Source organism: Toxorhynchites rutilus, chromosome 3, assembly GCF_029784135.1.
Source record: "Toxorhynchites rutilus septentrionalis strain SRP chromosome 3, ASM2978413v1, whole genome shotgun sequence".
Classification (NCBI taxonomy): Eukaryota; Metazoa; Arthropoda; class Insecta; order Diptera; family Culicidae; genus Toxorhynchites; species Toxorhynchites rutilus.
Genome location: NC_073746.1, coordinates 15170533 through 15196504, shown reverse-complemented (window position 1 = coordinate 15196504; position 25972 = coordinate 15170533). Strand labels below are relative to the sequence as shown.

At 37.8% G+C, this 25972-nt stretch overlaps 1 protein-coding gene across 5 annotated transcripts in view; it reads left to right on the top strand.

The window, feature by feature from the left end:
• LOC129775895 (lateral signaling target protein 2 homolog) overlaps nucleotides 1-25972 on the top strand; it is a 389728-nt gene that overhangs the window by 49294 nt on the left and 314462 nt on the right. For 4 of the 5 annotated variants that reach the window (XM_055781116.1, XM_055781115.1, XM_055781114.1 and 1 more), the window contains one exon: nucleotides 25198-25233. The exons of the other annotated variant lie outside the window; for it this stretch is intronic. In XM_055781116.1, coding sequence (XP_055637091.1) covers nucleotides 25198-25233 — 36 coding nt within the window. The remainder of the gene's footprint in view (nucleotides 1-25197; nucleotides 25234-25972) is intronic. 5 annotated transcript variants of the gene reach the window in all.

Below are 25972 nucleotides of genomic sequence, written 5' to 3'. Positions count from 1 at the left end.
TATTTTACTGTCTAAAATTTTCAAAAGGATCGGTCTACTGGGCGAATTTCTACAGCGTTTTTTCCGTGATGCAATTTGATGTGACACACCCTTTATTCGAACATAATCGATAGCTGTGGTAACATTCGAGAATGAATTGTGCCTCTAAAAAAACTGTTTCCTGTACGAACTTGTATCCTTTAAAAAAATCTCATTTAATCCGTTTAAAGTTTAAACGGATTAGATGAGATAACATGGTAGAATCCGGAACCAAATTCTGTTCAAAAATGTACACGAAAATATCATTAAGGGGGGACCACGGTCTGGAAAAATCGAAAAAATCGAGTTTTACTTTTTCCATTTTTGGAAAGCTTATTGAATGGCGTTAACGTGTGGAACTTTCAACGTATGTACTAACTAGCGTCATTTATTATTACTTAGTTGAGATTTCTTAAACCAAGTAACACGCCTTGATTGTATTCCGAGGGGCAAGCTGTAGAATACGCGTGATCATTTCTTTGACGAAAAATGCCCCGGCCAGAACGGGAATCGAACCCGAAAACCCGGCATGATAATGTGAGACGCTAACCACTCGGCCTCGGGTTTTTGGAAAGCTTATGCCCTAAGAAATGTTGTGTGGAAAGGATTTTACAGCAAATATGGTGTCACCTCAATGAGGTACATATAGAGGTGGAGCAGTAGGCGAAGTATATCTGTATTGGCAAGCAAAATATCGTGTCGTAATTATTTGCATTCAATATGAAATTTATATGGAAGATACAAAACAATGTTGAAAGTACTTACGGTTGCATGATAATTTGAGCCAAAATTCTCATGAAATTATTCAACTGTTGGTTTTTTAACAAATAACAATTGTATCGTGGCTTATTTCGATTATTTATATGGTAAAAAGGTCTAGAGAGCTGTCGTATGCTTAGTTCTCGAAAGCAGTAACATTTTCGGCGAAATTTTGAATAATTGGCGATTATTATCGCACATCATACACACCGACACTGAGAGCCTTCGATACATCCACTTCATAACGTAAAAATGATGAAAATTCGTTTGTTTCTATGAACGTGGGGGAGTGAAAATGGCACATGGAAATATCACTATTATCCGTTTTTTTCCGACATGATTTCACAAATGTTCACTGCACGCTATCACATTAGCCTTATATTCAGCGGAAACACTAATACATTTTACGTTTTTAATTGATAAACTACTTCCTGAAAATAGCATTTTCACATGGATGCGGTGAGCAATCAAAGATAAACACAACGACTGACGTCACTATTTGAGGAATAGTTATGGCAGCGCATGCTATGTCGCTCGAAACTCTACCATCTTCATTACCTTTTTTCCAGTACATTGGTGTCACCTCAAGGGAAGTAGGGGAACCCGGGGCAAGAGTGCCCATCTGATTATTTTGCCTATATCCATCTTCTACAATTATTTAACTACAGAACTTTGTTGTATACAGATACTGCATATATCTCACATATTATCAGCCAGAACCTTAAATTTTTTTTTGGAAAACAGATAAATACTAATATAATAATATAAGAACGCACAGGCGCAAATTAACGAAATACCCTCAGTTTCTATATGTTTGCATGACTCCACCCATGAATACAAATAGAATAATCATGTTTCTTCAACTTACTGTACGAACTAGTTTAAATCGTAGCCATTTATTTCAATAAAAAATAAATTTTTTATCTCTCAACTTCTGGGGCAAAAGGAGCCATTATTACCGGGGTAAAAATGCCATAGTCGTACCCTCCAATTCGATCTGTCAAACGCAAATAGTATATCGTGGTTGTGTTTGTTGTGGTCATGGTTTGTAAATATGAACGGATTTCGTTCCGAAACCAGTGGCAGATGGAAACTATGGTTGTTGCCGTATATTCTGTAAATCATGGAGACGAGCTACGGAGGAATATAGTTTGCCCAGAAGAACATTATATACAAATATGTGCAGAAGTTAGGCCGTTTTAAAACTGTGTTTTCTAAACAACAGGAGAAGTAACTCGTGAGTCACATCCTTAATATGCAGAAGTTATTTTATGGGCTGACAACACACGACATCCCGGACCTAGGGTATAAAATCGCAGAGTGAAATAATTTAGATCACTCTTTCGACAAAACATCCTAATTGGCTGGAGAAGATTGGCTTGCCAGTTTTCGTGAACGCCACCAGAACTTGAGTTTGCGTTCTTTGGAACCACCGTGAATTTCACAGTGCTTTTTTCATCAAAAATTATATTTTTATAAGATTGGCACTCTTGCCCCGTACTGGAAAAATACAAAAACATCATTTTTGTAAATGAAACATCATTTACAAAATCATTTACAAGTCATAGTAAACATAACTTGGCATCACTGGTTGCTTTTGGTTGGCACATATCTGTTTTCTGTCCGCGTATTTTTGTTGAATTGTCTATGTAAAACTTAAGTATAAACCTAATAAGTGCATACATTTTATGTGATAACGTTGTTTTTGTGTACTAAGTGTGTTTTTATCGATGAATTATTCGTATATACGTGCTTAAAAAGAAATTAAATTTCACAATCGCCAGAGTAAAGTCCATTTGTTTAGTGCTATTGTCAAGCTGTGTATCGCTTTGTGTTTTGGATTCTATAAGGTGAAGTTGGTCTGAATTGAGTAGAAGCTATTCGTGAGTACACCTATAGACACATTTTGCGATACCACCTTTTTCGACAGCTTTTCGAGCTATTGCTTTTGACAAACTACTAGACAAACGTTATTTTGGCTAAGAAGAACGAAAATAGTAAGCCAGAATTGGGTAAAAACAGAGAAGATCTCAGTCGTGTTATGAGCCAATACTGGAGAACTCTCAATGTGTCTGAATATGACTCGACTTCCGGGCATTCCCCTTCACCAAAACGGAAGAGGAATGTACATTAAAGTTATTTTTGTTGAAATGGTAATGAATTCTTCATCAAACATGATTATAAATAAATACTACGATAGTCTGGATGATTTCAATAAAAAATGTTATCTTATTGGCTCAAAAACCTTGAATATTGTTCAGTGGAATGTAAGGGGGATTAATGTTTTTGAAAAATTTGATGAAATTGGTTATTTCGTGGACGAATGCAAAATTGTTATCGACGTTATTGTTATTGGTGAGACCTGGATTAAGAAGGAGAATAGCCATATTTACAATATTCCAGGATTTCATGCATTTTTTTCATGCCGGGATAATCCATCGGGAGGTTTAGCAGTTTTTGTGAAAAATTCATTAGAATACAAATTAATAGATGATCAAACGGTTGATGGCTTACACTATATCCGCCTGGAAATAAAATGTCAAAGCCAAGTCTATGAAATTATTGGTATGTATCGTCTACCTTCATTCGATTATCATGAATTTCAGAATATTTTAGAAGGGTGGTTATCCACTGCAACTATATCGAAACCGCTTCTTATTGTTGGTGATCTTAATGTCCCAATTAATTCGAAAAATAATAACGTTGTAATCAAGTACACGAATCTCTTATAATCCTACGGTTACGTATGTACAAACACGATCCCTACCCGTCCAGCAAGCAAGAATATTCTAGATAATTTCATCTGTCCGATTAACTTTGCCGCGAATCTACAGAATCATTCCATTTTCAGTGATATCAGCGATCATCTCCCTATTATCTCATCTTTCGTTTTGAATAATGGAAGAAGTAAACAAGAATTGAAAATAACCATAGTAGATCGAAAATCTTTTTTCAATATTTTTATATGATTTTGAAGTCACTAACGATGTGGATGACACACTGAATACTCTTATCACAACCTATAATAATTTGTTATCTGAGGGTACTAAAACGTTTACCAAAATCGTCAAAATTAAAGGTGAGCATTGTCCATGGATGACTAATAGTCTTTGGAAGCTGATACAGATAAAAAACAACTATCTTAAAAAAGTGAAAAGCTGTCCCAATGATATACACGTTAGAGAAATGCTAATTCATATATCCAAAAAAGTCCAAATTCTAAAGAAGCAGTGCAAAAAAGAACATTATGAAAATATCCTTAGAAGTTCTAATCATTCCAACGTGTGGAAAAAAATTAATGAAATTTTCGGTCGCTCTAAACCTAGTGCCAGAATTAAGTTGAAAATTGATGGCAAAATCAAAGATTCAGATCTTGATGTTGCCGAAGTTTTCAATCACTATTTCTCCAGTATTGGTAATAATTTGGCCAGTCAGTTACCTGTCAATAATTTTGATTATTTGAAAACAGTAAAGTCTGTTGCTCACTCTATTTTCTGAGACCTGCTACTGTGAGCGAAGTCAGCATCTTGATAAGCCAACTTCACCCTAAAAAAAGCAAGGGTTATGACAACTTTCCAGCTGACCTGATGAAAACAAACATGGGCCGGTTCGCTGAGGTTATTTCAAAAATTTTCAATAAAATAATCCCAACTGGTGTTTATCCCAATGCTATGAAAATCGCCAAGGTTTCACCAGTGTTTCAATCTGGAGATCCGAGCGACCCTTCGAACTACCGACCAACTTCAACGTCTTTCATTAATAAAATCTTGGAAAAACTTCTAACCAACCGTCTGGTCAACTTTTTAAATGCCAACAATGTTATGTACAAGTATCAGTACGGTTTCCGGGAAGGTTGTGGAACAATGACTGCTATTACCGAACTAGCTGATCAACTAATCAACGAAATTGACCAGAAAAAGATCGTGGGAGGATTATTTATCGATCTAAAAAAAGCTTTTGATACACTTGACCATGAAATTCTTTTGAAAAAACTCCATCGTTATGGCGTAAGGGGAATTGCCAATAATCTAATAAAAAGCTATCTATCTGATCGTAAACAATTTGTTTCAATAAACGGTGTTCGCAGTGGCTTACGACAGATCAGTATAGGAGTTCCACAAGGAAGTAATATAGGTCCTCTACTTTTCCTGATTTTCATCAATGACTTTGGTAATCTAAAGCTCCATGGAATATCAAGACTTTTTGCAGATGATTCAGCTTTATTTTACCCTCGTTTTAATATCCAATCAGTCCTCGCAGACATAGAATCAGATTTGGCGATTCTCCTGGAATACTTCAGCGGCAATCATCTTACCTTGAACCTAACTAAAACGAAATACATGATTTTTCACTCGCCACGCAAAAAAATATCCCAACACCCCGATCCGCGTGTCAAGAACCTATCTATTGAAAAAGTTACAACTTTCAAATACTTAGGGCTACATTTAGATTCCTGTCTTTCATAGGATTCTCATATAGAGCATGTATCGAACAAAGTTTCGACTCTATGTGGCCTAATGAAAAGAGTGCGTTTTTTCGTACCGAAAGAAGCATTGTTGCAATTTTATTATGCGTGTATCCATTCCATCCTTCAGTATTTAATAATTGTCTGGGGTCATGCTGCAAAATCTAAACTTAAAAAAGTACAAACGCTGCAGAATAGGTGTGTAAAAGAAATCTTCAATCTTCCTGTATTATATCCGACAATTGCACTCTATACATGTTTACATCACCAAATTACACCAGTTATAGGTTTGTGCGACACTCAAACAATCGCATTTATTCATAACAGCTTACACAATCCTAAATTTCATCACAACATAAGTTTTTCGACTCGGGTTACCCTCACAAATACGAGAAATGTCAATGATTTACTGAGAACCAGAGCATACACAAACTTGGGTCTTAGACGTATCATGAGTTATGGTCCATTAAAGTATAACGCACTTCCTAATGACTTGAAAGCCGTCACAAATATTAGAGTTTTCAAATGCAAGCTGAAACACTATATGATCAGGAATGTGAATGAATATATTCTTTAATTGTGCCAACCGCCTAACAATTTATACAATTTTTCTTGCTTTTATAACAATTTCCTGTCCTCTTTTATTGTTGTTTAGTTCAGTGTAGTCGTTTGAAGCAAAAATGCTTTTACTTTTAAATCTTTTAATCTTTCCATTTTTTTATAATTTTTTCCTGTAGTGAATCCCTTCAAAGGAACTAAGTTCCACTGGGAATTCACTGTTGCTCACAATTAGATTCTCCATGCTTCTTTTTTTTTGTTGTTGTTTCTGTTAGTAAGTGTCCACGACCAGTGGGCTCCTTGTCTGAGCCTTCTGGTGTGGGGGTCAGTGGAGGGTAAAAAAAACAGGAAGTGGATTATATCTATGATATAACCGCAAGGGTGACGTAGGACTATCGTTGATTTAGAGATCATTTGTTTGAAGTTGAATCTGAATTCATCCTGAATGAATGAATATTTGGAGAACTTCGAAAACGAGAGCGTTACGTTGGAGGCACAAGGTTTTATGCATCCAATATTGGATACGGAAATATCGTACTGATGGGGAAGAATAATCTTCAGAAGCTATCCTGTTAATTGCGATTGATTGAAAAATCACAAAACCAAATGTATTTGGTCACAGTGTTACATGGATAGAAAACATTAAAATAAACTCTTTCACATGAATGTAATTTAAATTCCCAGAGGAACTGGCAGATTATTTTCAGTAACGATTGGATATTTCCACATTTTCCTCGATACTGGAGGCCCACCAGTGGTTAATGCTAACTCGATAACCATCTGTTAATAGCACTTGATTGAAAAATATTTGGTCACAGTGTTACATGGATAGAAAACATTCAAATAAACTCTTTCACATGAATGTATTTTTAAATTCCCAGAGGAACTGGTAGATTACTTTCCGGATCTTTCTCGATGCTGAATGGCATCCAAACGGAAAGAATTCCGTGCGTGTATGTGTGTGTGTGTAGCGGCTGCTTCGAGATCTTCCCGGGGAACCGTTTGTGGCATCACTCTCCTCCTGATGGATTCCCTTCTGGTCTAAGGTGCACAAACAGGCTCTTGGTGACACCGTTCATCCGCGCTTTCATGATAAATGAAGAGCTTCACCACAACAGCGACAACATGCTCCAATCGCTGTTCAATTAGAACGGAGTGGATTTCCGAGCGGCGCTCGCTTATATACCGATTGGTGATTTCAATAGCCTGTTTTGAAAGCAATTTTAAGACTATTGAAACAAGTTTTTGGATCAGAAAGTAACAAGTATAGAACGCGTAGACATTTTATCTTTCGAATGAAGTGTTTATCATACCATTTCGTTCAGTTGTTTAGGAGCTATTAACACTCAAAATCTCGGTCTCCGGCGTAACGCTTTCGTTTTCGAAACTTTGATTTTACACCCCGGTATAGAAATGAAAGACGTAGTCCTACGTCAAAAAATAAAAAAAATAAAACTTTTGAACAATTTGATGCATAGCTACACCTAAATAGGAGTATAAATGAACAAACCTGCAAAAAAAAATGGAAAAAAATATAACAAAAGAGCATTCAAAAACGCGTATTAGCTTAACTCTTGCCCCAGGTTCCCCTAGCATTGCTGTACGAAACTTCAAATGCGTTTTTCTCGAAACCATAATTTTTCAGCTGGTGGTATCCATATATCAGGATCCACTCGACCGATTTGAAATTTTTTATCAGCATTTGTGATATCTAATTTTTTCGATTTTTTATGAGCTTCTAAACAGCGATTTTTCATGAAAAATAACATATTTTTAACAAAAGTGGCCGTTATTTTGGTAATTTTTCGAATTTAAGATAGTGTCCTAAAGATTCAAAATATTCATTGGAATTCGTTCTGCGACATTCCGTTGGTTCAGAACCGATACCACCAGCAAGGTACCTATTTTCAGGCAGCATCTACACATCCAGCTGCCAACAGGGTAATAATCATTATTCGTGCACTCAAAAAAAAAAAGGAAAAAACATCTTCAAATATATCTTAAACAATAACCAAAACACCCGAACACTTCACTTTCCTGACATCAAAAAAAAAAAAATCAGGGAAATTCATTATTTTTCGTCCTTCCAGACAGGGGTCCCCCCTTAAAGCCGTTACTAGCCTTTCCTTCTGTTTATTCGGAAGAAGAATAAGAGTCTCCATTTATCATTTTTAAACACAAGTCTAAATAGTTATGATCTAAATAAATAAAAGCCTAAGTCAAATGAATCTATGACTACAGAAATATTTTATATATAAAAATAGCATCTCTCCTTCGTTGCACGTTGTCCGGAACATTGTATGTAGGGGGTTGTGATAACTTTATAGCCAGGTGATGTATATTAACCCATTCGCTGCCAACGATGAGCATAATCGTCCTACTTTGAATATATTATAACATGCAAGCTTTTGAATTAGCATTTTTTTTTGTGGTCACAAACATAAATAAAAATATGTAAGAACTTGAAAAAATACCACAAAAATGAATTTAATAATATGATAATACGAGTGTATGTGCTCTTACCAAGAAATAACAGGGGTTTGGTAAACAATAACACTCAAAATATAAATGGCAAAGGGAATGACTTTGAAAGTTAAGTATCCTACGGCCATTAGTGCTCTCTTGGGAAGTTCTTGTAGTTGCTGTAGTGAACTGATCTCAATGGGTGCTAAGTTCTGCTTATGTATAGGAAAGGGAAAGGAGAATGGGCAAGTGCATTCGAGGAAGTGAAGTGGACTTCTAAGGGAAACATATATGGAAAACACAATATTAAGATCGCGACTACTCAAGCTATCATAATCTGATATGATTGAAGATACCCTTTCGAACGTCTGAATCAATAATCAGTTAAATTCTTTATTTGCATTTTTTCATTACCAAACAACATGCTCGATATCATGATATCCTGGTCCAACATTGCATTAATTGTTAGTAACAAGACCTACATGATAAAAACGTGAATTGAACATGAATTGATTGGAAAACATACAATGCAACTAATAAATGCCACTTACCGGCAAATGGAGAATAAATCATCAATTAATTAACGCCCGAATGAAGGCAAAAAGATTGCTCGTTGCGTCAGGGAGGAAAGCGAATGGTTAGTGCAATCGAAAAAAACATACCCATTTTAATCGTCAATTTGTTGAACTTTTTTACTATATTTTCTGTTCGAGTTTCAAGCACAAAAATTGCTGCTCTACACTAGAGATGTGAGAATGGTCACGCGCTACTTATCTGACACACTTTGTCAGAAAGAGCGTACGAGTTCCTGTCTAATGGCATAAAACACAAGTAATATGTAATATGGGTAATATGGGTTTGAAAACTCTTAATGAATCGTTACATTCTTCGTGGAGTTACCCCTCTATATAGAAATCAAAGACATAGTCCTATGTCAAAGTATATGGTAATCCAAATATGAAACGAAAAAAATAAAATTACAATTTCCTCGTTTGGTTTTCCACCGACTTATTTGATAACGAGTAGATCTCCCTGTTTGGTCGGCTAAGTTTTAACATAATCAGTGTGTTTGTTAATCATGTTTGACCAATTTTTAACCATTCCACTCTTTTTTTATGCCTGCTTCAGCACTCTGTTTCTCTTTGCCGAAACTTCATTTCAGATCCGTACTATTTAGAGCTTCCATTGGAGAGCCGTAGCTCATTTAATAGCCACGGCATATTTGTAAAGAATAGTGTCTCGTACGCTCTTTCTGACAAAGTGTATCAGATAAGTAGCGCGTGACCATTCTCACATCTCTAGTGTAGAGCAGTAATCTCACGATAACCGCTAGTAACGGATTATCTATTTAGCATGAAACCACGGTAGTGGAACTTCATACAAATCACTCGTCGAAAAGTGTCTCCTTTTTCACTGCTTGTTTACATCGACGAATATATTTTTTTCCACTATGTTTCGTAGGAGAGTGTATGCATACTGACAGATTTCTACTACGAGGTGTTTAATGAAGGATGAAAGGTGGGAATGTTTATGTTTATATATGATTTATCGTACGATTTAATTGAATGCATAAAAGTTGTCAACAAAACTGGAGTTAAGCACATTTTTAAATTTGAACAAATATTGATAAGAGGTTCCTAGCAATTCTTGATGTTTATTGCGTGATTTGGTAACTGCATAAGTTGTTTGAAATGAAGGTTTAGTGTAATTATTTTATTTTGAGGATTATATTCACAAACATACAAGTATTATTAATATGAATTGCATGTATATGATGCGCCTAGCCAGCCCATACATGCAAACGTGGAGGCGATATACATACATCCTAGAAAATAATAAATCGTATAATTATCGTTTATATTACATGATATACCCCATATACATGTATATGGCCTTCAATTTCATATGCATATGCCAGTTATACACATCATACAAGTAATGTGTCTTAGATGTATGTATATCGCCTCCAATTTTAGATTTTTGACGTAGGACTACGTCTTACATTAAGGGTGCCAAATTAGAAAACAGGTCACTTTTTTATGAAATAAAGTTAACGTTAATAACTACTTTTCTTGCTACGAACGGATTTAAACGTTTTGTATTCGATTGGAAATTTTTCTAAGATTTTTTTGTTTGATATTTTTGTTTGATATGCACATTACAATCCCATAGTCTGTATATGGTTTAAATTGATGAAAAATGGAAGAATTCTCAATTTCCATACATTTACAGTTCTGTCCATTTTTGTGCTTTCCTGAACAGAGCTGTCAATAACGGGTAGCTTATGCAGCCGCTAGAACAAAAACAACGAAGGGGGATAGCGAAAAGAAAAAAATGCGAAGTAAACTCCACCCTTGCATAGTATGTAAGCTGTCGCTAGCGTATAAGTATTGCATCGCCTCTGAGGAAAATTCTCAGAATATGTCTGTGCCCGAAACAACAAAGGTCGCTTATTCTGCTCCTTTTTTTGTTAAATGTATCCCTTCGAGCTGTGAACGCTAGTGAATATTTCACTTGAAGTGCATCTGGCATTGCAATTAACACAACCATCCGAAGCATGGCAAAGCAGGCGAAAAAAGAGAAGAGTACAAATAATTTCAGGTCGCTTCTAAACATCAGTGTTTGGTTTTTTTGTGTGTAGCTTGTTTTCATTGCGCAAAACATAGAACTTAGAAACTTTGTTGATGGTATCGACCGAGAGTCGAGAAACGATTTTCATAAACGGTCATTCTTGCGATGTTTCATTTTTAGCACTGCAACTGTATGCATCTGTTAGACGCGTATTTGATGCTTGTTGAATGGCGATGCACTTCTTCTTCTTCTTCTTTTGAATTATAGACACTTGAAACTCAGTGAGATCATTCGTCTTCGATGGCGATGCACGGAAGATGCCACTCGTTAATATTCAGTGCAATGCGTGCATTGATATAAAGAAACGAATTGCGACATATGACCATAGCGTATTGTTCTCGCAAAGGCAAAAAATGATCGTTGCTTCTCGAAATGAGTCTACAAAACTACGCAAGCCATTAAACATTTTCAGGGTCCCCGGAACTTTTTACTAAAGAGTTATTTCGACGTATTCGCAAATAATATTCGAAATGATAAACCATCAAATTTCAAAAGAAAAAAGATTGCGTAGTCCTACGTTCTAAGCGGTCGTGTCTCTGATACAACCCCTCGAATTTTTTGTTACTATTCAATGTTTGCTGGGCAGGCCCGAAGGCAGTTTTAAATAGTTAAAATATGAATGAAATTTTTTACTTCATGTTATTTGATTACTTGAAACATGTAGTTTTTTTTAATTTATAATGATACTACATCCCATTGAGAGATTAGATCTTCTTCACACTTTTTCGCCAATAGTCCCGATCCATGGCTGCAGTTCTCCAACTCCCGGCTGCACCGATTCTTGCCAAGTCCTGCTCCACCTGGTCCAAAACATGTAGTACTGAACTTTGTTTAACCATTTCTATATAAATTTTGCGATATTTCCACTAAAGCACAATAAGCAATCAGGAATGAAGTATCCAAGTGCAACTCTTTCGTATCATATGCCACGACGACGATAGTCGTACTAGATGCATGTAGGAGTCGTATATTCATCCACCCAATCATCGTGAATACTGTTGCAAGTGGAAAATAAATGTGTGTTCATTGCTTATGACATTATACATTATGACATAAATAACCAGGTGTATGACAGGATTATAGCTATCTCACTCTACCTACCGTCACCGCCTATCTCACTATCCCTCTGCTGCAAAAGTTCATCATCGACATCACGATATGTCAGTTGGTGGTAAATTGGTAATTCGCGATGACGTCGACGTCTGGTGGCGACTTCAAGTTAGAGCCATAATTTGGGTCCCAAAAAAATAAGTGTAATCTCTACCAGATTAGAAGACACGGAGCCGGTTTTCAAATTTTAAAATTTGAATGAAAATTTTCACATTATGTTATTTAATTATTAGAAACACGTATTTCTGACTTTCATTCAACCATATGGTCATACAATTCCAACATTGTTGCTGATTTTTTTTCTTTATAATATAAAATTGTCTTCATAAACAATTTTCGTATGAGACTTTTTCCCCACCTGCAAACAAAAATGTTTTTTATTTAAACAGAATACTAATTTGATATGGAAAAGCTAATTTGCATCCATAATTTTAATTTTGAAAACGTTCATTCCGACTGAAAATCAGCCATTCTTTGACGCTCCCCTTAACTAGTAAACGAAGCTCACTGCCGTCAACGCGGATCGCTGTTTTGAAGAAAACAAATACTTCTGACGTTTGAGATGTTGGCACCAAAAACATGGCTGGTGCCATACGACTGTAAATAACAACATAATACAGTAATTTAAATTTAATACGACATGCCGAGGCACCACTCAGTGTCGCTTTGGAGGCCTGTAATTTATCATTGGCGATGTGAGTGGTACAGTGTCGACGTCTGGTGGCAACTTTAGTGTGGCGCCATAATTTGGTCCCCGAACTCGATGTTTACAAAAATGTCAAATTAAACGTGTCACATTACAGGTCTGTTCAATAATCTAAACGTCGCATTAAATGTAACTTACTGTATATAAACAATATTTATTCCCAGCAGTTTTGAGGCATCTCGCACAAATTGACAATATCATTCAGTTGTCAGTGCAAGTCGGTTCGATTTTTAGAGTGTAAAAAAAAGTTCACTGTTTACATAAAAGCAATCTCGAATCGGTCCCACTTTTTTGCTATCCCCTGATGAAACTGCAATTGTGACAGAACCATATTCATATCGCTCGCCCAAACAATCCGATCATATTTTTTTCGTGCATCGACATTCAGTGAGTTCTACATATCAACCACAAGGTACAGACCTCAGCGCTGCTGGGGAGAAGGGGGGAGTTTGGGGGAGGCCCAAGCGGTGGCGACGCAAGGGCAGTGTCTGCTCAAAGTAAAAGGGGAAATTAAATTTTTACAACTTTTTATTCACATATATAAATCGTTTCACTGACACTCTGCGGTTATGAATGCCTAACTAGGCGTTGTTGTTGTTGTTGAGTATAACAATCGTAGTTGTATTAAGGAGAAATATGCGTTCGGTGGCTTCTTTCTCGCCAGCAACCGAACGAACGAACATATTTGCAAAATGTAATGAGAGCTAATTAACATGATTTTGAATGACGGTTTCCATGTTTTTCCCTTTTGTGTGCTAGTGGGTGGTTTTTTGCTCGCATTTTTGTTTTGTAGGTAGTTGGTTTTTTTTTCTTTCTTTACTATACCGGAGAGAGATAGTGGTAAACTGAAAAGCAGCAGCAACAAACTAACATGAAATTAGCTAAGTGTTGTGGCTTAAGGAAAACTCGGAGCGAGTTTCCTAAGGGCATTTTGATGTTAGCCGTTGACGTCTAACGATGTTTCAATTAGGTTGGGAGCAAAACGAAGTTATGCGGTTGAGAAAAGTCCATTGGATGCTCCACATGCTTAATCAATTTATTAATTGAGCAAAAAACGATTAAATTGTTTGGACTTATTATTCCAATCCCTAATCAAAGGATGTGAGGAGATTTTTTTTCCTTCAAGATTGATTTTTGTGATACACGAAATTACCTTCTTTGACCAGAGCAGCTTTTCCATGAACAAATAAACAAAGGGCAGAAAAGATTTACGGTGGGCAAAAGTCAAATAAAAAAGTTTATATTTTATGTAAAACGTACAAATCTTTCGACACCGTGACACTCATCCATCAAGTCATAGTTTGCGGAGGGAAACGGAAGAGCGAGAGAATGCAAGAAGTCACTCGAGTGCGACCAATCCGATCCGGGTGTGTGAAACTCATATTTTGGGAAACATAAAATTATTACGTCCATCCGCAGCGAGGCCAAACCAGCAGCCCAGTGGTCCCGTGGTCAGATTGTTAATTTGAATAGCAAGGTGAAAGACACTCGCCCTGGCCAGGTAGAGGTATGTATTAAGATTGAAATCAGCAGCGCGGCAAAAGCAACTGTCATGTGTCAGAGAAGTAAGTTGTTTTCCCCAGCACTTGTTGTTGCCCAATTGTTGTGAAACAGAGACGCCACATCGCGAGCACAGTGAGGGATCGTCCGCAAAGGACGACGACGACGGATCCGCAGCGTCTAATTAGTATGTATGGAAATTTAGATCGGTATCGCTTTTTTTGTTGTTTGGGCTTTCGGAGCAACCTTTACACCTGTTGGCTAGTGGAGATGTGGCCCATTCATCTGAGCTAACTGTTTTTTGGGTCAAAATATTAGCATGAGCTCCTCGTGTGTTTGGTTCGTTACCGTTATTCAAATTTTTATATTGAATATGATTTCTAACATAAGGGAAAGTCGGACAGAGTGGGTAAGATAGTCACTTATTTATAAATGATAATTTTCATTAAATTTCAATGTTGTACAAACATGTAATACAGTGTATCAATACTTTGAACACTAATTGTGTACACCTATATAGTCTTCTGTCAAAATTTCAAATAGAAGCAAAACAGTGATCTGCAAAGTTGTTGCAAATTTGCGTCTGCAGAAAACAAAGTTCTTATTGTTAACAAGTATTTATTTTTTATGTACTTTATTCCAGTTTATCGAATCAGCGGTAAGTTTTCTCATTTTTACTCCTGAAATATTGATGTTTGAAAAAAAAAAAACAATCGAGAGCAACTGCAAGTCATGGACGAACCATGGAAGGATGGAAGGCATGAACGGATGGAAGAGGTTGTAAAAGCTGTGATAGGGAGGGTCCCCCCTAAATACAGCAGCATTTAATTACAACATTCCAAGCCAACCCAATCTTGCACAACAGTTACACTCTGTTCAACTTCTATAAGATCACGTTGAATATAGTTCGAAGTAACACAAACAGTTTTTCAACAAAAAATTTCAATAAGAAATTTTCATACATTGTTGAATGCTTAGAAGAATTTCGAATCAAAATTTCGTTCAAAAGTGTCGTTTGTTTACTTAATGGGCTAAGTATGATAATTTCAGCTATCCAATTTTTGACGTGGGACTACGTCTAACCGGAGTATATGGGGGGTAAAATGAAAACCTAAACACAAAACATGCAGGAAAAAATGAAAGATTCCAAATGCTTATTACTCGAACATTTCTTACTGGATCGGAAAGATGTTTGCATCAATTGATACGGAATATTTCTACGCTTCTATCGCAATTAATGAAATGTTATTTTTCATTAGATAAACAATTGAATAACTGTGAAATGTCAAGCGTTATCTAAACGCCCTAACTGCCTAGTTTTGATTGGCCCGATTTACGGTTTCCCGAACACAGACTTCAAAATCAATGTACCTGTGGGAGTCCGCTTAGCAAATATACATGCAAGTAGGGGGTATTTTTGTTCCAACCGAGCTGTGTTTCCCTTACACGGACTTCAAAATCAATGTGCCTGGGGGAATCCACTTTGCAAATACATGCAAGTTGGGGACATTTTTATTCCGACTCCATGGAGCGTGGATAAATTGGTATTGCAAATACTTGCAAGTCGGGGGCATTTTTGTTCCGACTGAAATGTGTATCCCCAACACAAACTTCAGAACCAACGTGTCTGGGGAAATTGGCATTGCAAATTCATGCAGGTCGAGTGTATTTTTTTCCGACTGAAATTTGTTTCTCTGACACAGACTTCAAATCCAAGGAGCGTGGGAAATTTTCATTACAAATACATGCAATTCAAGGGGGTCACCGTAGCCACATTGGTTGCGCGTTCGCTTAGTAAGCGATCGATCGTGAGTTCATAACTCAGGGCCCTCATTGACCATCTTTGTGTTGTTACAGAATAGCTACGTCCACGCAACAATCATCAGCGATGGAGATCGATCCACGGTCGAAATAAGATCGATTCATCCATACAACTGCTCTGCTCTGCCAGACACATCGGGCTACTGTTCTATAAATAACTCAACAATGATCAATCAACTGTCTCCGCTGTCCGGTGGTCCAACTGGATAATGGAAGAACAGAAAGAATATAACACTTACGCCTAAATGGCTACTGTGTGAATGTACCATATGTAATGGTATAGAAGGAATACTGGCGAATGGCAACTGTGTAATGTGCTAATTATAGATATGATATCCATGTGACATGTACACGATTAAAATTCGGCTCTGTTACAGCTAAAATGCTAATGAGCCTTAAATATAAATAAATGGGATAAAAAAAAACATGCAATTCGGGGGCATTTTTATTCCGGCTGAAATGTGTTTACCTATTACAGACTTCTAAACGAAGGTGTCTGGGGAACTCGGAATTGCAAATACATGCAAATCGGGGACATTTTTGTTCCGACTCAAATGTGTTTGTCTAACACAGACTTCACAACCAAGATGTCATCATACCAAACGTAAATGGACTGTCATTAAATTGACTTGTAACGAAGAACAGAATCTATCCACTTGCATGAATTGACCTCACGTGTCATCATACAATCTATTTACTCACAAAGGAAATATATTGAATTCAATCAAAAATTAAATCAATACAACCAAATGATTGCTAAGCTAAGGTAGTCCCACGTCAACCTTGCGGTTATATCATAGATATAACCCACCCATTTTTAAATTAAATTTTTTGTTAGCACACTATTTATCGAATTCCGCAGAAAGGATTTCTCGATACTTCCCCATGTCTCCGAAATTGCGGCCTTGAGTTCATCAACCGTGACGTACTACTTTCCTTCAGCGTAGATTCTGTGTACTAGAATCCCCCAATGATTTTCAACAGTATTCAAATTTGGAGAGTGAGCCGGTCAGTCCAATAAGTAAAGTTTTTAGTCCTTAATCCATTGCCAAAAATCGCTTGGGCAAATCCGCGCCAGAAACGATGGATATGATTAACTTTGTATGAGCGAAAGAACAATTTTTCGCTGGTACTTAAGTTTCGAAAATGGTCGAGAATCGGGTGAACTGATTCCTCAAGGAGGAAGGCCCAGAATCTCCTGTACTGAGGTCAATAACAACACGATATGGACTATTGTGCAAGAAGATAGGTCTATTGGCGCAGAAGGAATAGCCGAGATAATGAATATATCCGTAGGTTCGACAAAAAACATTCTAGCGAACGAATCGATGCTGAGACTTGTATACGTCAAATGGGTACCGCATTTCCTCACTACCGATCAGATGGAGAGACTTGTCAACTCGTGCAAATTATGAAAAAAAAAAAAGCTGAATGCGGATCCAATTTTTTTAGAAAGTCATCACTGTTGACGAAACCTTGGCTTATCATTGGGATCCCAAAACGAAAAGCGAAACTCCGCGTACTCAGAAAGTTCGTCAATCAAAGTCGGTGGAAAGGTAATGCTATTCTTTTTTTTTTAAATGCATTTAATTCATTTTGACCCCCCTTTATAAAACCTCCCCTCCTTATTTGCAAAAAAGTCAGACAGCCAGTTTTCGCAATCCTCTTTTGAGGCCAACTTAGTATCACCAAGAGAACGCTGCATGGACCGGAAGAGATGATAATCACTTGGAGCCAGGTCCGGGCATCCCATCCGAGCTCCCGTAGCTTCTGGCGGGTCATCAAAGATGTGTGAGGCCGAGCGTTGTCCTGGTGGAAAACAACACCATTCCTATTGATCATTTCTGGCCGCTTCTGGTCGATCGCATGCTTCAAACGGTCAAACTGCTCACAGTAGAGAACCGAGTGGAGGGTCTGACCATAGTTGAGCAGCTCATAGTGGATGATTCCCTTCCAACCCCATCAAACATACAGCAAAACCTTCCTGGCCGTCAATCCGGGCTTGGCGATGGTTTGGGGCGGCTCACCGCGCTTCGACCATGACTTTTTTCGTTTTAGGTTGTCGTACGTGATCCACTTTTTATCACCAGTCACCATCTTCTTCAAAAATGGGACGAGTTCGTTCCGTTTCAGCAGTGCATCGCAGGCGTTGATTCGGTCTAAAAGATTTTTTAGCGTCAACTCGTGTGGCACCCATACATCCAGCTTTTTTTGGAATCCAAGCTTCTGCAAATGGTTCCAAACGGTTTTATGGTCTATACCCAGTTCCTGGCCATTCGAGCGAGTGCTCACATGCCGGTACACTACACCAGAACGAAATCGATCAAACCAACGCTGTGCTGTGCGAATCGTTACAGTATCGGGTCCATAAACTACACGAATTTTTTCGGCCGCCTTCGTTGCAGTTTTACCTCGCAGGTAGTAAAAACGTAAAATATGGCGAATTTATTGCTTGGTGGACTCCATCTTTGACGCGCTGTAACTTGAGACTGAAAAGGACAATCACAACACTGTCAAAACGACACTTGTTGCACAGATTGTCGTCTTTGATTAGCCGTATAGTATGACCCGATGCGATAAGTACAACACAAGATATGCTTAAGTGTTGCCATATATTGACAATATACGACATTTCTTTTTCCCCAACCCAATATATCAACACAAGGTCCCTCAGAAGGTCACTGTGAAGTATTATTTGAACGTGTTGAAAACCCTCTGATCACACATTTCGATAAAGGGCCCCGAGATTGCGAATACCTGGATACTGCACCTCGATAATGCAACGCCGCATACCGCTCGAATTGTAACTGAATACTTGGAGAAAAATTACATTCAAGTTGTGCCACACCCTCCTTACTCCCCAGATTTGGCTCCCTGTGATTTTTCGTTGTTTCCTGAGCTGAAAAAAACACCTTAGAGACCTTCGATTCACCAAGAATATAACAGTAGTAAAAGCAACGGAGGCGATTTTCAAGAAGCTCGGAGAAAACTTCCCGCTCTAAATGGATTCTTTGTTGTTATCAATACTTTCGAACATTCATGTTTCCATACTAAGCGAACGTTCATGGATCCAATCGCAGAACTATTCCTTGATTGATCTTCTAACTGATCCTTTACAATTTCCATTTACTATAAATTTCCTTGTACTTTTACAGAAACTCATTATAATACATCTATTTTCAGACACAACTCTCGTTCAAGATTCTTCAATTACTTGCAAAAAATATGTTTCTCCATTACATGGAATATAATCCTTTCTCGAGTTTTGCGCTTACCAACACGTTTGGCGATTCATTTTTATTTATATAGTTAGAAGATATAGGAGTGCGTTTTTTCACCCGAAAATCCATTTCCACTTTCGAGCAAAGATCAATTTCGTTAGCGCCAACATCAAGTGGATTAGAAACGCTTATCAAGATGTAATTGTAGAACATTCGGGAGTTCAATATTCCGAATTTCCTTCAGAGTTTTCCGAAAATTTTTAATTGTCATGTTTAGTTGTTGATATGGTTGGTTGAAGTATGTGTAATATTTTTATGGGACTTTCCTTCTTCTTCCAGAGGATTTACCTAATATTTCTTGTACTCTCAAATCCTCACATTCCAATTTTGCTTCCATTTTCTCTATTAATTCTAAAGTTTTTCAGAAATTTGTGTTTGGTTTGTATAGGAACCTTCCAGAGGAGGGAATCCTCAGAACCCAAGTTTGGCTCCATTCGCTTGGTTAGTTCTCGAGTTATGTAGAACTTTGTGTTTCATTTGTATGGCAGCCACCCCCTTTAAAGAGGGGGTGAGGAGTGACGAGCCATCATAGAAACATTTATGTCCCCTAAAACCTCCACATGCCAAATTTCGTTCCATTTGCTTGATTATTTGTCGAGTTATGTAGCCTTCTCCCTCTCATCTTAAAGAGAAGAGAGGAGTGTCGAACCCCCATACAACTATTTCTTGCCCCCTGAAACCTCCACATGCCAAATTTGGTTCCATTTGCTTGACTAGTTCTCGAGTTATGCAGAAATTTGTGTTTCATTTGTATGGCAGCCACTCCCATTTAAAGAAGAGGTGAGGAGTGTCGATTCACCCTGGAAAAATTTCTTGCATCCTAAAATCTCCACCTGATCGATCCACGGTCGAAATAAGATCGATTAATCCATACAACTGCTCTGCTCTGCAAGAAACATCGAGCTGTTGTTCTATTGATAACACAATAATGATCATATCAACTGTCTCCGCTGTCCAGTCTAACTGGACAATGAAAGAACAGAAGGTATATTCTTACGCCTGATATGGCAACTGTCAAATGTGCTGTTTATAGATACGATAAAAGCATGTGACATGTACACGATTGTGCTCCCGTGGCCGAGTGGTTAGCGTCATAACTAACATGCCGGGGGTTCGGGTTCGATTCCCGTTCTGGTCGGGGGAATTTTTCGTCAAAGAAATTTCCTCCGACTTGCACTGCTTGCCACTCAGAATGCATTCAAGGCGTGTTATTTGGCATAGAAATCTCAACTAAGTACTAATAAAAATGACGCAAGTAATACTACGTTGAGACGGCGAAGTTCCTCTAGGAACGTTAGTGCCATTGAAGAAGAAGAAGATGTACACGATTAAAATCCCACTCTGTTACAGCTAAAATACTAATGAGCTAATGAATAAACAAATGGAATAAAAAAATGGCTCCATTTATTACGTAAATTTACGTAAATAAACAAAGAGCGAGTCACAAAATCGTTCGTTCGATTCAAGCTTCTCATGATGCCGGTGAAGAGGATGTTCAGATTGAAGACCAAGTTCAGATGGAAGATGAAGAAATTCAGATTGAGGACGAAGATGAAGAAAAAAAAATATGAAAGAGAAGTCGATGAAGATGAAGAAAGAGATGAAAGCATGGAAGGAGGCGAAGTCGATATCTAGCAGTGCATAAGAAAGCATTTTTTGAATTTTATTTTGCAAAACTTGTGATACTTTTTTCAATAATAATCTCAAATTATGTTGCCATATACTTATTATAGTATACCTATCTTTGATCTCTAGTATTGATCAAAATATCTCTTATTTTAGTTTTTTTTTTGTTAAATCGAGTTGAAAATGAACTCTGCGTATCCGAAAACATACATTTTGGTACCAAACACGATAAAAACTGAAAATATTGAACTTTGCCCCCTTGCCCCGCCCCCGCTTTTGGTGTTTTGGTGAAACAAAGTTGAAAAATGAACTCAGCGTATCCGAAAACCCCAGTCTACTGAGTTTTGCCCGCCTAAATTTTCTCAGGGACCACTGTGCGTCGCCACGGCCAAATTGGTCGAACTGCAACCGTATTCTCCAAATTTAGCCCCGTGCGACTTTTTTTTTTGTTTCCAAACTTGAAAAAGTCACTCGCGGGGCAGAAATTTGAGTCGAATGAGGAGGTCATCGCCACCACGCCGCCTACTTTGCAGACCTCTAGAAAAGGTATTTTTCATATGGATTAAAGAAGTTAGAGCATCACTGGATGAAGTGTATCGAGGTAAAAGGAGACTATGTTATGAAATAAATCACCACTTTTCTAACATTTTTGTAGTACTTAAAAAAAAATGTCGCAATTCCGTCAAAAATTCATATTTTGAAAAAAACTTACGTACGATGACAGGAAAAATATCCAAGATCACGTAAAAAAATCATTGATTGAAATAGGTCCACTAGAAAAACTTGTAGAATTCCCATCAGTTTACAAGGTTTTGGCTGCAAGGGTTTAACAAATCGGTTGCGGCTATTCAGGGGACAGTCCAATTGACACCAATATATTTTTTGTTTGTTAAGTAATATATAACTAACCAAAATGTCAGATGAATCATAGTAATTTATTTTCACGTTGAAAAGCATCGCGAAAATCACTTTTTTTATGCTGTTCATAGTGTACTACCCCCTTAATGAAGCGTTACATTCCTCATTTTTTATTTCGTAAAGTGACCTCCCTATATAGAAATCAAATGCGTAGTCCTACATCAATAAAACAGTTTAGTACGTGACATGTTCTGTTTTTTAGATAATGTATGAGATGCGAACATTTTTTTTTTGCAAACTCTTCCAACGTCATTCGTTGACACATTCAATCTTGTACCACTGGTATGAATGACTGACTGGTATTCCTATCTGTCAAATAGCTACTAATACACTCAAATTTTAACACAACCAAAACACATAAGTCTTCCCACTTTCTATACTTCATCTCGCACCGAAACACTCGTCGGCAGAGATGCCAACCTTTCTGATTTTTCAGGATTTCCCAGACTTTCTAGCACGCTCCCTGATTTTCTGACGATCACTCAATTTATCCTGATTTTTCTGAAATGATCCTGATTTTTCCTGATTTTTGTACTCTTTACATTATTCGTAATAATTGTACTGGTTCCCATGCCAAAGTTTTCTGTTATGATAGTTCTCCGGTTAGCACTTGTACATATCTTACATTAAGTTAAACTGTGTACTCAACTTTTTTATCTCTACCCTCAATTGTTTCGTGGCTTTCAAATCAGTGCTAGAAAATTTCATGAAACCAGATTGTCTGACGAATTTACGAAATTACACCGAGATTAAGTTTGAGGCACAACATTCCTTTATTGAAAATAATGTGTATGTAGATGTATCCCCAGAGTTATTAATGTAGGAATACGTTTAGAGTGTAAAATTACTCAAGAGATAATTTCTGAATCCACAGTCAATATAAAAATATTTTTTTTTTTATCTGTATTATAGTGATTTTCAACTCATTTGGCTGGTTCGTCCCTTTTTACTTCCATTTTTGGAAAAATGTCGGGGGTGAGAATTGAACTCGTGACTTTTAGCGTGAGAGGCATGGATGTTACCACTACGCCAGATCGCCTCCACAAGATTTTATATGTGATTTGTTCGTCTGATTCAAAGTAGACTAAACTTTATTGATGGGACCATGGTAAATATATCTATAACCGTACTAAATATCATAAAAAATTAGAAAAATTCAACAAGTCGTCCACTGCTGATATGCTCTCTTCATTTGTTGAGTAAAGATTTATTCCAAAGCATGTATGATGAATTCAGTGGAAATTTGAATATTGATTTCTCTGCCATTGACTGTAGTGATGCTGTAGGATTTTCGGAAAAATATAAACTATCAAAAAGTCAGGCGAAACACTAGCATTTCCGCTTATGCGAAGGTTTATACGATGCTTATTAATTCTTTTGCATATCCGGTCTTCGCCCGAAGGAAGATATACTCTGTTTCTGGTGGGATTTGGATTGGATTCTGTATTATGAGCTACCACCAAGCAACCTGTTCCGCACATGTATGGCTCGCAGCAGTTTTCGACGAGGAAGCAAACATGTTCTGGGAGAATAGAATATTTAAGCTGTGTGAAAGATGGCGAAAGATTGTGAAACAGAACTATTGATATAAAATTAAATTATAATGCTTCGATTGAAAATGATGTTTTTGTTTACCCAAAAATCGACATTAACTTTTCGGACAACCCGATACGAGCTATCCTGATTTATCCTGATTTTTATTTTCATTCTTCCAGATTTTTACAAATTATTGTTGGCAACCCTGCTCGTAGCTCTTCTCAAGATAAAGTCTTTCTGTTAACGTAGCTGTCATTCTTGGTGGAGAGAGTTATGTTACAGGCGCGTGAAACCAAATCACACACAAAATTCCAGAACATTCATTTTATCAGTGAGCCGATGATGGCCTAGCTCTGAACATTAATGCCATAGTGCAAGTTTGATGCAATGATTGCTTCGAAGAAAATGAAGAACAAAGCAATGGTGCAAAACAAGGTAGAGCAAACGATGTTCGTTACTTCGCGTATAGGATGAGACTGCAAATTTGCCTCAGCAGAGATCAACTATGTCCAAGCAAATATTCTCCTTCGTTGCTTACATTATCGCGACCACATAAGTTGCTCGTTATTCACGGCACGGGTAGGTGAGCACTCAATTGAGCAGCTGAAATGTATGAGAAAATGGGAATGATTATAGTTTTCATCAATTTAAACTGTTTACACACCAGGGGATTGTAATGTATAGCATATCAAATCTTAAGGAATTTACGATTCGTTTGGTATGCAAATCGTCAAAATTTGTTCGCAGCAAAAATAGTTATTAAAGGTAACCTGTTTTTTGATTGGGCACCCTTAATGAAAGACGTAGCCCTAAATCGAAAAGAAACTTAGAATATCGGGGTTCGTGGTGAGATAGATATGTTTTTTTTTGTGAAATTCACGAAAAAAGAAATATTTTTACTTAAGATATCCGTCTTTACCGCCCGTCCCCTACCTAGTATGATGTGGTTGACCCGCTTGCGCTCCGAACTGCACCCCAAGTGGCTCAAGTGGTAGAATTTGATGGACGATAATTCGTTTAAAAATTCAAATTCCTCAAATTAACTTTATCCCAACATCGCCTCCATCCTCATCATTATCATCATCATCTCAGGGAAAGCATTTATCCCACACTAAAATTGCCCCTGACGCAGCTAGCAGCTACTGCTGCCGGGTTTTGACAAAGGCACCATCTTAATAAGCGGAACCAAAACGTCAGAACGAAATAATAAAGCATGCCGTGGCCGGGAGATGGATATTGCTTTTTTTTGGTGGACCGATTATTTGAATATATGGAAAAGATCCGGCAGCATCCCCGAGCGATCTTGTTGATGTAAGGTAGCTCAATTTTCTAGCGCTAGAGAGTTATACACATGCACATTTATTCTCCCCGTCCCTTTCCCCGCGGCACCTTCGGCCAACGAGATGGAAAAGATTGAGGAGAAACGGTGCTAACGTTCATTGTTTGCGGTAATTATGGATAATTTCGAACTTCCTGGCCAGCCGCGGCCGAAACGATATCTGATGATCCGATCCAAATGAAGAGTAGAATTTTTTGATGAATTGACGCGACCGATGACGATTCAAAAGGGTGGGAATTCTAGTACAAATACATACATCCTATGCCTGCTGCGATGAGTTTAATGATGGCATCAAACGCGTCGAATTTAAATTTGCTTCCGATTTTCTGCGGTTGATTTACACCTTGCGATACCATAGTCGAGATAGATCTCGAAATTACGCTTGTTAGCATAGCTTGCTCGCGGACCACGATCGCAATTACGCTAATATTTTTTTTTTCTTCTTTCTTCTTCGGTTTAATTGCAGATAACAGCGATAGTGAAATTCGAGATAAGTCCTACGGTAAGTTTGGATCAGCGTTCTTCCTTTTTTACGTTCTCCTGCCGTCCCGCCCGTCGTCCCTTAATTCGTGCACTGCTGCAGCAGCATCCGTAACGAGTTCAGGCCACGGTGGGAAAATTAAATTTTTGACAATGGAGCTGCGATTTTGAATGAAACCCGAACCGATCGGTGAACAATGCAGGCGAGTGCAAGGATCGCGCGGCGTTAATCGATCCGATCCAGCCAGGTCGGTGGTCGGTCCGAGGGGGGTGGAGAACGAGGAAAACATTATAATCTCGAATCTCGTTCGCTTCCTGCGCTCTTTCTCTCGCTCGCACAGGTAAATTGCTGACAACAACAACACAGAGTTAATTTAAAACATGACTCCGCGAGGACGACGACGACGACGATCGCGTTCGATCGTCGAAGGATCGTGTTCTGGCAGAAACCTTCGATCCCCTGCATAATGATCGAACAAAAATAATAATAATCTGCATATCTGGACGGTGGTGTGGTTCGAGGGTCGCGTGGTAATACCGCATGGTAACGACCGAAAGGCTTCGATGGGATACGATGGGAAAACCCGCTTGTGACCCTGCGACGCGCCGCCCCGCGGAAAGGGTATTTAATAATATAATAAAACGATCGGTGAGCATTATCCCCGGATATGAGCGCTGGTGTAAAACAAAGGAATCTCGCGTATTTCGATCGGGTATGGGTCACAGATAAAAAGAGAATCAGTGTATATTATTTTTAATCG